Genomic DNA, 12,145 nt, shown 5'->3' with positions numbered 1-12,145 from the left:
ACCACCCTAAATAAGAAGCACGGCTATGGGGGTAGATAGAGGAATCTACAGCTCAAGGGAGCGGTCAGGGATACAACCAGATTTCATTGTCACTGTTGGTGGGAATGCAAGCTGATATAGCCACTGTGGAAGAAGTATGGCGGTTCCTCAAAAGTTAGAAATGCAACTTTTTTCTAGTAATTGCACTACTGGTGTTTACCTAAAAAATACAAAAACACTAAATCAAAGGCTTGTATTCCCTCTTATGTTTATAGCAGCATTTACAATAGCAAATTTTTTAAGCATCCCAAATGTCTATCAATTGATGAATGGATAAAGAAGATGGGACACACACACACACACACACACACAGGAATGTTATTCAGCCATGAAAAAGAATGAAATCTTGCCATTGGCAATGACATGGATGGAGCTAGAGTGTATTATGCTAAGTGAAGTAAGTCAGAGAACAAGAAATACCACGTGATTTCACTCATAGGTGGAATTTAAGAAATGAAACAAAAAAGTGAAGAAAAAAAAGAGAGAAAAAAGACAAACCAAGAAACCCATTCTTACTATAGAGAACAAACTGATGGTTACTAGAAGGCAGGCAGGGAACAATGATACAGGTGATGGGGTTAAGGAATGTACTTGTAATGAGCCTGGGTAAGGTATGGAAGTGTTAAATCACTACATTGTATACCTAAACCTAATAAAACCCTGTGTGCTAACTCTACTGGAATTAAAATTAAAAAAAAAAAAAAAAGATGTGGTTTTCATGGTCTGTATGTCTAACCATGGAAGTGGATAGGAACATCTAAGGGAACATGGAGATAATGAAGAATGGTGAGCCCAAGAAGGAAAGCCAAAGTGCAAGTAGCAGAAAGAGGAGGGGTCTTCCAAGAAAACAGAAAGTATGACTCGGGAGGGAGGAGAACGGAGGGCAACATGGGATGGAAGCAAAGAAGGCCAAGTTCTACAATGAGGGCATACCCAACAGGGCCAAGTGGAAGAGTCAGGAAAGAGCCAGAAAAATGCTGTCTGTATACTTTATCTCAGGTACTACTATGTTTACTCCTGGAAGGTAGGGTATGGTATTCCTAACAGCTGACACACTGTAAACACTTAGTAGAGGTCTGGTGAACTAAACTGCATTAACAAGAGCAGCAGCCATACACAGATTTTAAATACCTTAGCTACAACTGAGTTCCTTCAAGTACCCTCATCAGGGTTAACAAATGTTACATGGGTTTAATGTCCACAATGAAGAATGAATTGTAACCAGACTGATGGAACAGTTATTTCCAACCATCCACCCAAATGTGGAAATGACAAGTAAAAAGAAGTGCCCGATCTCTGTGTCTATGTGAGAGTATTCTGGAGATTTACTAGTACTTTTTAAAAATAAAACAAAAACCTATAAAATAATTTAGATTGTGAGAGTGGTTTTATTTCCATACAAATGATCTCTCATGATCATTTGTCGAAGTGTGTGCAGTCATCAGAACAAGCCACATTAAAGGAGGTAAATGACTCTCTAAGAATGTACAAATGTTGGTTGCTATGACAACTGATGGGTTATATTAAATAGCAAAAAAAAAGTCAATTAGAAACCATTTGCACAGGAGTGTAAAACATTTCTGCCTCACAATTTCAGGAACTTTCCTACATCTCTGTATTATATGAAAGGGGTTATGTTGATGCCAGTCATAGGCGTTCTAATAAAGGTCACCCTCTTGATGCATACCCATCATTATTTTTTTGTTTTAATGTTTATTTAGTTTGAGAGAGAGAGGGAGAAAATGCACACGAGTGGGGAAGCGGCAGAGAGATAGGGAGAGAGAGAAACCAAGAAGACTCCACACTGTCAGTGCAGAGCCCTATGTGGGGCTTGATCTCAGAAACTGTGAGACTATGACCTAAGCCGAAATCCAGAATCAGATGCTTCAAGGGCTGAGCCACCCGGGCACCCTGCATTCCCATCATCCTAATGCTTCCTTCCATAACCTGCTCTTTGGAACACCCAAGTAAATTACACCCAAGTAATTTACTTTGGAACACCCAAGTAAATTACACCCAAGTAATTTCCTTTGGAACACCCAAGTAAATTACCCAGTAAAATTACTACTTTATTAGAGTAGTAAAGAATTTATGCAGTTACCAGGCTCTTTTGTACTCCTAACATTAAACAGTACTTGGCTTCAATATATTTTTGTTTGAACCAAACAATTTTCAGGTTAATATATAGAGGCACTTTCTATCTGTGGAGCAGTTCCCCTGCCCTCAATGTGGCATATGCCTGACAAGTGAAGAAAATAAAGGGTGAGAAGAGAGGGTTTCAAGAAACCACCCTGCTAAGCCTCTCCTAGGTTTCCCTTCTCTCTTGGAGACCTCCTATTCTCCACCCCTAACTGCTTGAAGTGCTGAGGGGATTAAAGAGAGAGTGCCAAGTTTTCAGACTTAAGAAAAAAAAAAAAAAACACTGTTAAAGTGATAGAATGGGAGAGCCCCTCTGAATGAAATGATAAAGGCTCAAGAGCAACCACAGAGAGACAAGACGTCAGCTATGTGACTTTCTCATGGGCAGCTCCACAAACATTGATAGAAGGATTCTTGTGGCCATTGGGTAATGGCCTTTAGGGCCACTGATGAGAGCACTGATCTCATGAAGAAATATTCAAGTTCTCAGACTGGATTGCTCATAGTTCTTTTATGAGAGTACCACATGATAAAGTGACCCAATGAGAGGCTCTCTGCTTTTCTCATCTGTGCCGCTCAGTATCAGCTGAATACTCCCAAAGCACCCCTTCATAGCAGTGCTTTTCAAATTGTAGGTTGAGGCCCATCACTAGGTCCTAAAATCAATAGTGGGTTGAGACCACTATTAAAAGATAAAAGGAGAAACAGAAGAGGATAGAAAAATATCAGAATGAATCTCATCTACTGAGGGTAAATATAGTTTGTGAAACTTCTGTTTCATTCTTTCTCTGTACGTACATATGCACTGGGTTGCTAGATTAAACATGTTTTTTACTGTAGGTACTGGCCAAAAAGGCTGGAGAGCCAGAGTCTACTAAGAATACCTCCAAGTTTTGTGTTGTGTAAGGAGGAAGAGGGAGAGGGGAAGGGGAAGGAAGAGGGAGAGGAATAATAAAAAAAAAAATTGCAGCTCTTTTGCTCTAGGGCTTGAATTGTTTCCCAAATCCACTCTCCACTTCCATAATATTATGCTAGGTTCTAACTTTTTTACTCATTCTCCTCTAAATGTCTTTGCTCCATTGTGCCCTTTATTCATAACGTTTCCTCTCCCCTTTGTGGTTTTCATATTCTGTCCTCCTTTAGGGTCCATTCAGGCCTTATCTTGGCATTGAACCCATATGATCTCTATGTCCTCTCATCAATCATTTCTTTGTAGCTGTTCTGCTCAATTCCACACACTTTCTCTACAGGTGTCCTGTCTGCTTTGAGTTTTACCTGCCTGCTGTCCCACTTTGCTCCCATACCCCCTGGCACCCCTTTCCTGATCTGCCTCCTTCCCCCTGTTGCTTTCCCTTTGGTGTATACCTCCTAGTTAATTATCCTGTTTTTATTGTCTTGCTGTTTCTGCTTTTCTATGCGTATCTCCAGTTTTCCCACTTGACTGAAAGCAACTTGAGCCCAGGGACTGTGAATCATACATTTTTGTATTCCCTGTGCTATTTGGCATAGGGCAGGGCATATAACAGGTGCTCGGTATAAAATGCCTTGAGCTGAAAAATCAGTCACAAGTCCCTGCTGTGCACCAAAACTCTACCCTACTCACTCGAGTATTTTTCTCTCAAGACACACTGTTTTGTGTTTAAAATGGCTTTGCGACTTCTAAAGCTAGTATCTATTTTTTACCTTGGTTTTATCTATAAAAACTGGGTAAAGTAGGCCTGGGTCATGATACTCATTCTTGAGAGATGAGGAGATGGAATCTCAAAGACATTTTTAACAGCAACAAGTTGTCAGCGATGTCCCCCGAACCACTATCGATAATATGACCTATTTGTGCTTCTATACTCCTCAAGTAGAAACCTGACAATAATCACACATTCTAATAAAGTGCTCACTCAACACAAAATGTTGCATATGGAGGAAAAAAATAGCAACAAAAAAATAGCAGGCAAGGCTTAAACTGTGTTTCTCATGAAAAAGAATTTGAATACCTTGTACTAGATCAACATTCTGGCTATTTTGCTTTTGTTATTATGCTTGGATTCTAACAGTGCCAGAGAAAGTGGGAGGAGATCCACTTCTTACCAAGGATATGTTGGTTTCCATTCAAAGTTGACAGTCTTTTCATTACACCCACCCTAGCAATTAGCAGTTACTCTGTGCAGTGTTGCAAATAATTACCAACCTCTGGTGTGTGTGTGTGTGTGTGTGTGTGTGTGTGTGTGTGTGTGTGAATTTATCACTTACCAAGCTGTTCTCCTAAATGTTGGCCTCTCTCCGTTGAGATGACCCGCTCATCTTCCATGTCACATTTGTTCCCAACCAGGATAACCTGGGCATTATCCCAAGAGTATGTTTTAATTTGAGTTGACCTAAAAGAAAAAGAACAGGCAAAAAAAAAAAAAAAATGATCAGAGGAGAGAACAACATAAAATGAAAGAGAAGGAATATGTCCTACAGATGAGGATGATAGCAAAATATGAAGCCCAAATGCCTGACATTTAGAATAAATTAGTTCAGTGCAATTTCACCCTTCAGATACTTAGAGACTGACTGAATCAAAAATCCAGGGAACAATGGTGTTGTATTAAGAATTCTGTTTTGGGGGTGCCTAGTTGTCTTAGTCACTTAAGTGTCTGACTCTTGATTTCAGCTCAGGTCTTGATCTTGCGGTTTGTGGGTTTGAGCCCCATGTCAGGCTCTGCACTGACAGTATGGAGCCTGCTTGGGATTTTCTCTTTCTGCCCCTCCCCTGCTCATGTGTGCTTTCTCTCTCTCAAAATACATAAACTTAAAATAATAATTCTGTTTTATTTGGTGATATTAACATTACTACTATTTCTCCCTTCTACCTCTACCTTATGTAATATCTTTATACTCTGAGCAGCCAACCATCTTGGTTTGCTCACCATGTTCTCAGTTTTTGCAGTAAAAATCTCATGTTCCTAGAAATTCCTCAGTTCCAGGAAACCCAAGATGGTTGGTCAGTCCATCACACGAAAAAAGTCATTTTCCCTTATTACAACAATGTAAAGAGCTAGGACAATTAGGGCCTAGGAAATATGGGGATAATGTTAATTTCTAAATCTTAAAAAAATTTTTTTAATGTTTATTTATTTTTGAGAGAGAGAGAGACAGAGTGTGAGTGTGGGAGGGGCAGAGAGAGATGGAGACACAGAATCCGAAGTAGGCTCCAGGCTGAGTGGTCAGCACAGAGACAGACACAGGGCTCAAACTCAGGAGCTGTGAGATGGTGACCTGAGCTGAAGTCAGATGCTCAGTCTACTGAGTCAATCAGGTGCCCCGATAATGTTAATTTTTAAAAGTGGATCCTAACAACTAATATACTCATTCTTTACATTTTACAGAGAAAAATTCCAGGTTAATATAAAAATTACAATATAATGGGCTGGTAGTTTAAGTTATAAGCAGGATATCCAGAATTCTGAATAAGTTTCTAGTATGGATCATGATGAACACAGCCAACTTCTGATTTTGAAATTGAGATAGAATTGTGATAGTTCATATTTGCAGGTATAGTCCTAAATAGGTCAGATAGGTGACATGAATTTAATCCTCAGAATCAGAGGGATATTATTATCCTCTCCATTTTACCACTGAGATTATCCCAAGAACAGCCAGCTAGTCAAGTGTCAGATGAGGAAATCAAAACCAGGTTAGTATAGCTTTTAAGCCTATGCTCTTAAACATGTAACTATGCTACTTATTTTGAGAAGTGAAATTCTTGTGTGCTTGTTGTCATTTTAGAGAAAAAGATGAAAGGAAGCCACGTTCTTTACTCCTCCCTTTCTGCTGGTCATGTTTTTACTTGAGAACAACAATCTAAGATATGTGGAAAAGACCTAGCACTCAGTGGGTGGTCAGGAAAGAGATACTAAAACACTGAAAAACAAACGATGAAAGTTTAAAAGAAGTTTAAAAGAAAGTAAAATATCAAAAAGAAAAGCTTAGAAATGTTTCTGCTTAGCAACTGTCAAGTCTTGCAGGATTATTAAATAGGAAATGTGACAGTCTGTTCTCAACTTGTAAAGAGAGTAAAAGCAAATAGTAAACTCTAGCAGGTCGTCTTCCAGTGAGATGTGATCACTATTTCTCCCTTATGAGAATAATGATTAGAGCTACAAGGCAGATACTGTTTTATTTCAGAGCATTCCCCTGAACCAAGTACAAGTTTTCAAATGAGATTAAAATGGCTGTGTCCCATGTGAACGTCTCAGAAGTTAAGTATATTTTATCAGAAAAATCTGGAGACATGACCTTTCTAATAGTGATACCTAAATTAATAATCAATTCCCTGCTAGCAACAGGAGATTCAGCATGCATCTATAAACTGGGAAAATAAAAGCAAGCATTCAAAACTCTAATTTTCTCTCACCTCAACTTACGTTTGTGGTCTATGAAAAATGGTAAAGTCATAGTAAATTAAGGAGTAAAAATGCATGCTATATATGAACACACACGAAATTTCAAGGGCTAACACAGTTTTACAAAAAAATTCCAAAGGTTCTTTCAAAGTAACTCAAATCTAATTGGATTTCCTCAAGTATTTTTTAAGTTATCCCTCCACTCATATAGGTCTTATTGGTCAAGGCTTGGTCTTGGCTATGCCTGGAAAGGCTCAAGGGAGAGAGCCCTTATATGAGCAGACAAGGTTATCCTGGCATACAGTTAGGAACCAAATAGAGAAAGTTATCCTGGCACATAGCTAGAAATCAAATAACCAGAATGAGGTTAGTGATAGGGGAGTCACAGGAGAGTGTCTTTTGGTAAGGACGGGGTTGAGGCTAGGATATAAAGGATATGGCTTTCTGAGTTTACAGGGGACAAATGCTCACTTGAAGAAATTTAGCACTCCTAACCTGGGCAAACATACTCTGCAACCCTGTTTGCATAAACTTAACCAGCATACCTTTGTGAAGGTGAAGAAGAAACAACTTGGCTGATTTGTACTCTGAAGCCATGTTGATGGAATGTGTACTTCTATCATTCAACATGTATGAGTGTCTCATCTCTGCTGATTTAATAACCCATGGGGTCTTAGGCTACTGTGACAAGCTATACATTTATGCATACACAACATTGACCACTCCCTATTTGTAAAAACGTATTCATAGCCATAATTGTATCAAAACCATTCCCCTTCCCTTTTTTACTAATATTTTAGTGTAACCTCCCCAATGTCCTAAATTGTCAAGGGAATAATGTTATTTATTTATTTCTTTTTTTTAGTTACTAGGAAATTATTTAAAATCTTTATCTAAAAACCTTCAATAGCTGATAGAAACCATTTTCTTTTTTTTAACCAATTAAAATTATGGTCTGGGGTATTTGTACTCTGATGAACAGAAGATTTATTTGCCATCAGAACTGGTTAATCTTATCATTGGAATCAGGGGTGCAAATACCCAACATGTGGCTTTGGTTTGACTACTGTGGACTTACTGATGATGTCTACCACCAACAGAGTAGCTTTAGGCAAAGTCCAGTCACCAGCTAGAAGGGATCAGAATCATGCGGATTGATTTATGAATTACCACATATCATAGAATTCAAGGTGCTATGAATTATACAATGAAGATTTGATGGATGGCCAAGAACAAAACTAAGCAGCAATGAAACTATGACACAATGCTTTCACAATAGTCTTGCTAGACACATTTCTCCTTCACATCAGCTTCTTATTGCTCTGAAATTTCTTTTATGTATTCTGAGGATTTTAGCAATTTTCAGATCTTCAGTTGCTTTCCTTAGTACATAATAATCATTCTATAACTATCTCAATACTAAAGTCAATGAACCCAACTGTTTGTTGTTAACTTTCCTTCTTAAGTCCTGTAGCTTGTTGCTTTTCAAGAAAAAATGAAATGATGGTCATTTCTCCAACATGAGCATTCACATTAAATTTATAGCCCTTTCTGCTACTCACTTGAGGTAATGACAATAAAAGCAGCTATGACTAAGTTAGCACATGTTCAGGCAATGAAATTCATCTTTGCTACTGTTGCACAGTGACTGTAAGAAGCCACTGATTATAAGACATATTCCAATTTCAAAGATGTTAACATACAAAAATTGTGTATCTTAGATTCTATAAAATGCCATTGTTTTCTTGGTATTTATGTATGAAGACAAACGTTGAAATGAGCTCCAAGTACTCCCTTAACTGAAGAAAATTTGCAGATGAAGTATAAGCCCCATGAGTTAAGAAAGACCCTGACTTGCACTTATTTCATCAAGACATAATATGAATTAAGGTCAGAAGAATGTTGGGATTTTAATCCAACTTCCATGTCTCCCAAGTCAGAATCCTACCAATTTGTTCAACCAATTTAAAAGAAAGCTCTAATACTAACTGAGTCTGGGGAAACCATTCTGCATTCTTTAGTCTCAATATCTTCATCTATAAAATGAGCCTAACACATTTTGTACTCATTCTCTGTGGCTGCTGCAGGACAAATGTGGTTTTAGGTAGGGTGGGGTCATCCTTTCAAAGTTGTAAACAACTCTACAAATACAATACATTATTAGTCCTAGGTTAGGCAACCAGCTGTCCCTCTTCCCAAATGCAGCTCCAACTCATCCTTTCTGATTTCTATATTCTAAATAATTGCAAATCTTTTTAATTAAAGTATATCAAATTTTGTCTCCATTCCAGAGGTCGAGGTCATACATAAGTAAATTTCTAACTGGGATAAAATGGTCTTCCTCTTGTATGTCTGCTGGAATATGACACACATTTGTTGAATAAATCCTTCTTTACATGTAATTTTCATGTGTTTACTTTTTTGGTCATTTGCTGTATTTTGTAAAGTTTTTTATTTGGGAGATGGATTTTTAATCACCTCATTAGAGGCTGTCTTATTTCTTTGTTGGTTAGAGACACATTTAAAGAACGTGGCTATCACCAAATAACATACATGTGAAAAGATGATTTATTTCTGAGTCACTGAAAAAGATCCTTTGGGATTTATGGTTAATCTCAACAAGGTTAATGGAATCAGAAGCAATATGCTTGTCACCATGGTTACTCTACAAATGGCAATTAAGAAAGCCTTACCAGTATTAGATCACAGTTATCAAAAAATCTGTTATTAGGTAAAACCAAAGCCAAAAAAAAAAAAACAACACCATATATTTTTCTATTTTATCTCCTCCATAAACATATACAGAGAAGGTTTATGTTATTTTCTGCTTCTGTTTCATATTATGAAGCAAAAGATGATGAAACGTTTTTCATATTTTACACATAGATGAATGAATTCTGCATGGAATAATTTATGATTGGAGAGCTGTAAACAAACCAATCAACTTTCTCAATCATTACCCCTTCTTCCCTGTTTTGGGTATGCAAGTAATTTCCTAGGAGTTCAACCTGCTGTTGTAGAGAATGGACTTTGGCTAGTCACAATGTTCTGAAAAACAGTCCTTAAAATATGTTTCTGTGATGCAAAAAAGCAATTCTCTCCTAGGGTATGATTTGAGCTTTATATGGGAAGAGTGGGGTGTCAAAGAGCATAGGATTTGTTCTTCCTCACCCAGTGAACAGATCTTAACAGCAGTCCCATTCTTAATTCTGGAAGCTTGTATGCCTCCAGGAGCATCTATTTCCCTTATTCTCTTCAACCTCCAGGAGCCCTACAGCTCTATAGCTTCTCAGCCAACTTCTAATTTGTAAGGGAATTTCCCAGCCTACTACTGCTCATCACATAGGGATACCTTTCTGTTACTTTCTCACTAATTTAATCATTCATGTATTCAATTTTTCTCAATGCTTATAGAGTTTTCGTTTTTGTTTTTAATTACTCCAACGCAGAACGATTGAATCATAACCTCTAGGGACTTCATCTTAGGAATTAAAAAAATATCTCTCCAGGTGATGTGTGTGTGGAACTGGGGCTGAGAATTACTGGGATGACTCCCCACAGCTTTCCTTTTTATGTTTTAAATAATCTGTTTCCTTACTTCCCATCTAACACCCAAAGAATTTGCAAGTGGTTTGCAAAGATACCCATGGGGGCTCAGTGGGTTAAGCATCTGACTTCAGCTCAGGTCATGATCTCATGGTTCATGGGTTTGAGGCCTTGTTGTGCTCTGTGCTGACAACTTAGAGCCTGGGGCCTGCTTTGGATTCTGTGTTTCCCTCCCTCTTTGCCCCTCCCCAGCTTGAGCTCTTCTTCTCTCTCCCTCAAAAATAAATAAATAGGGGCGCCTGGGTGGTGCAGTCGGTTAAGCGTCCGACTTCAGCCAGTCCGGGAGTTCGAGCCCCGCGTCAGGCTCTGGGCTGATGGCTCAGAGCCTGGAGCCTGTTTCTGATTCTGTGTCTCCCTCTCTCTCTGCCCCTCCCCCGTTCATGCTCTGTCTCTCTCTGTCCCAAAAATAAATAAACGTTGAAAAAATAAATAAATAAATAAACACTATAAAAGAAAAAAAAAAAGATACAAAGAAAGTTTAAAATGAGAGAGTAATGGTAAGGAAACCAATAGGAACATAATAAAATGCAATGATTTACATATGCTATAAAGGCTGATAGGTGGTTTTACAAAGTTGAGGGACTAAATTTTTAGATGTACATAACTCATTTACTAAAGGAGTTTCAAAAGGAGACTTTAAAAAAGTATCCTCAAATAAATGCTCCCAATATTTCATCTATTTTGTTATTTAAAAACACAGGTTTATGTTAAGTTTCTCAGGATCCACATAAGAGTGAAAACACATGCTATCTGTCTTTCTCTGTATGATTTATTTCACTAAAATAACACTCTCCAGTTCCATCCATGTTGCTACAAAAGGCCATATTTCATTCTTTCTCTTTGCCACATAGTATTTCATTGTGTGGGGAAGGAAAAAAAAGCTATAGAGGGAGGGAGCCAAACCATAAGAGACACTTAAAAACGGAGAACAATCTGAGGGTTGATAGGGACTGGGGGGGGGGGGGAAGGTGGGTGATGGGTATTGAGGAGGGCACCTGTTGGGATGAGCACTGGGTGTTGTATGGAAACCAATTTGACAATTTATTGTCAACAATATATATTGTTTTATATATATAAAACAACAATAAGTTATCTAATTGGTTTCTGTTTGTATATATATATAAATTATGTAAAAAAGACATAGGTTTACTGTTTTTGGTAAAATTATTATCTTCCTATTAAAGATTCTAATAATAGAAAAAGCTAAAGTAATAAAAATTACCAGAAATATCACTGTCTCCAGATAATCACTAACATTTTGGTGAAAATTCTATAGTAGATTGTATTACTACCTCACTGGGTCATCAGCTCTTTCCCTGTAGGTGGATTGTATTTTCCTGCCTTATCAGCTTTGGACTGGGCCAAATGAGTTATCTTAGCTAATGGAACACGAGGAGATGTGACAATGAGCCACTGGTGAGCCACAGCCAACAGAGGCATTGTGAGATTCCCTCAGTCCTCTGATACTCTTGCTCTTCATCCTGGAAAGAGCTATCCTGGAATGGGGCTGCTCTGTCAGCCTGTCCCAGAAATGGCAAGCTGAGAGCCCAGCTGAGTTCTGCAGGGGCCAGCAAATCTCAGCCAAACCTAGAAGAGCTGTATTTACCATAACACCCTTCCTAGGGCGTGGCCTACCGTTTTCATTTTGCCTCTAACTATCTTCCTTTCTCCCAGTTCTTACATAGACTTATTAATTTCTTTGAATTTCCCATATATTCTGCCTTCTTCAACAAAGAAGAGCTGTTGCGATGGGTGGTTCTGAGTTTTTTAAGGCCTAAAACTAATAAAAATTTGAGGGCCCAATTTAAGTAATGCAAATTACAAATACAGATTAAGTACAAGGCAATATGGAGCAGATGATGTTGGCGCTCTGCCCATAACATACCCCTTCTGCACTTGGCGAGCTGACTTCCAACTGCCAATATCTACAGCAATTTGCTTTAAAATCGTCTCCAAAGCAACGCAAGGACACTCTG

General features: G+C 38.2%; 1 protein-coding gene across 2 annotated transcripts in view; it reads right to left on the bottom strand.

The window, feature by feature from the left end:
• The window catches only part of RAB3C (RAB3C, member RAS oncogene family), a 283,731-nt gene that overhangs the window by 40,128 nt on the left and 231,458 nt on the right, over positions 1 to 12,145 (bottom strand). For both annotated transcript variants that reach the window (XM_045493870.1, XM_045493860.1), the window contains exon 4: positions 4,426 to 4,550. In XM_045493870.1, the coding sequence (XP_045349826.1) occupies positions 4,426 to 4,550 (125 nt within the window). The remainder of the gene's footprint in view (positions 1 to 4,425; positions 4,551 to 12,145) is intronic.

The sequence above is a fragment of the Leopardus geoffroyi genome, chromosome A1, assembly GCF_018350155.1.
Source record: "Leopardus geoffroyi isolate Oge1 chromosome A1, O.geoffroyi_Oge1_pat1.0, whole genome shotgun sequence".
Classification (NCBI taxonomy): domain Eukaryota; kingdom Metazoa; phylum Chordata; class Mammalia; order Carnivora; family Felidae; genus Leopardus; species Leopardus geoffroyi.
This window is presented reverse-complemented; position numbering and strand designations above follow the sequence as displayed.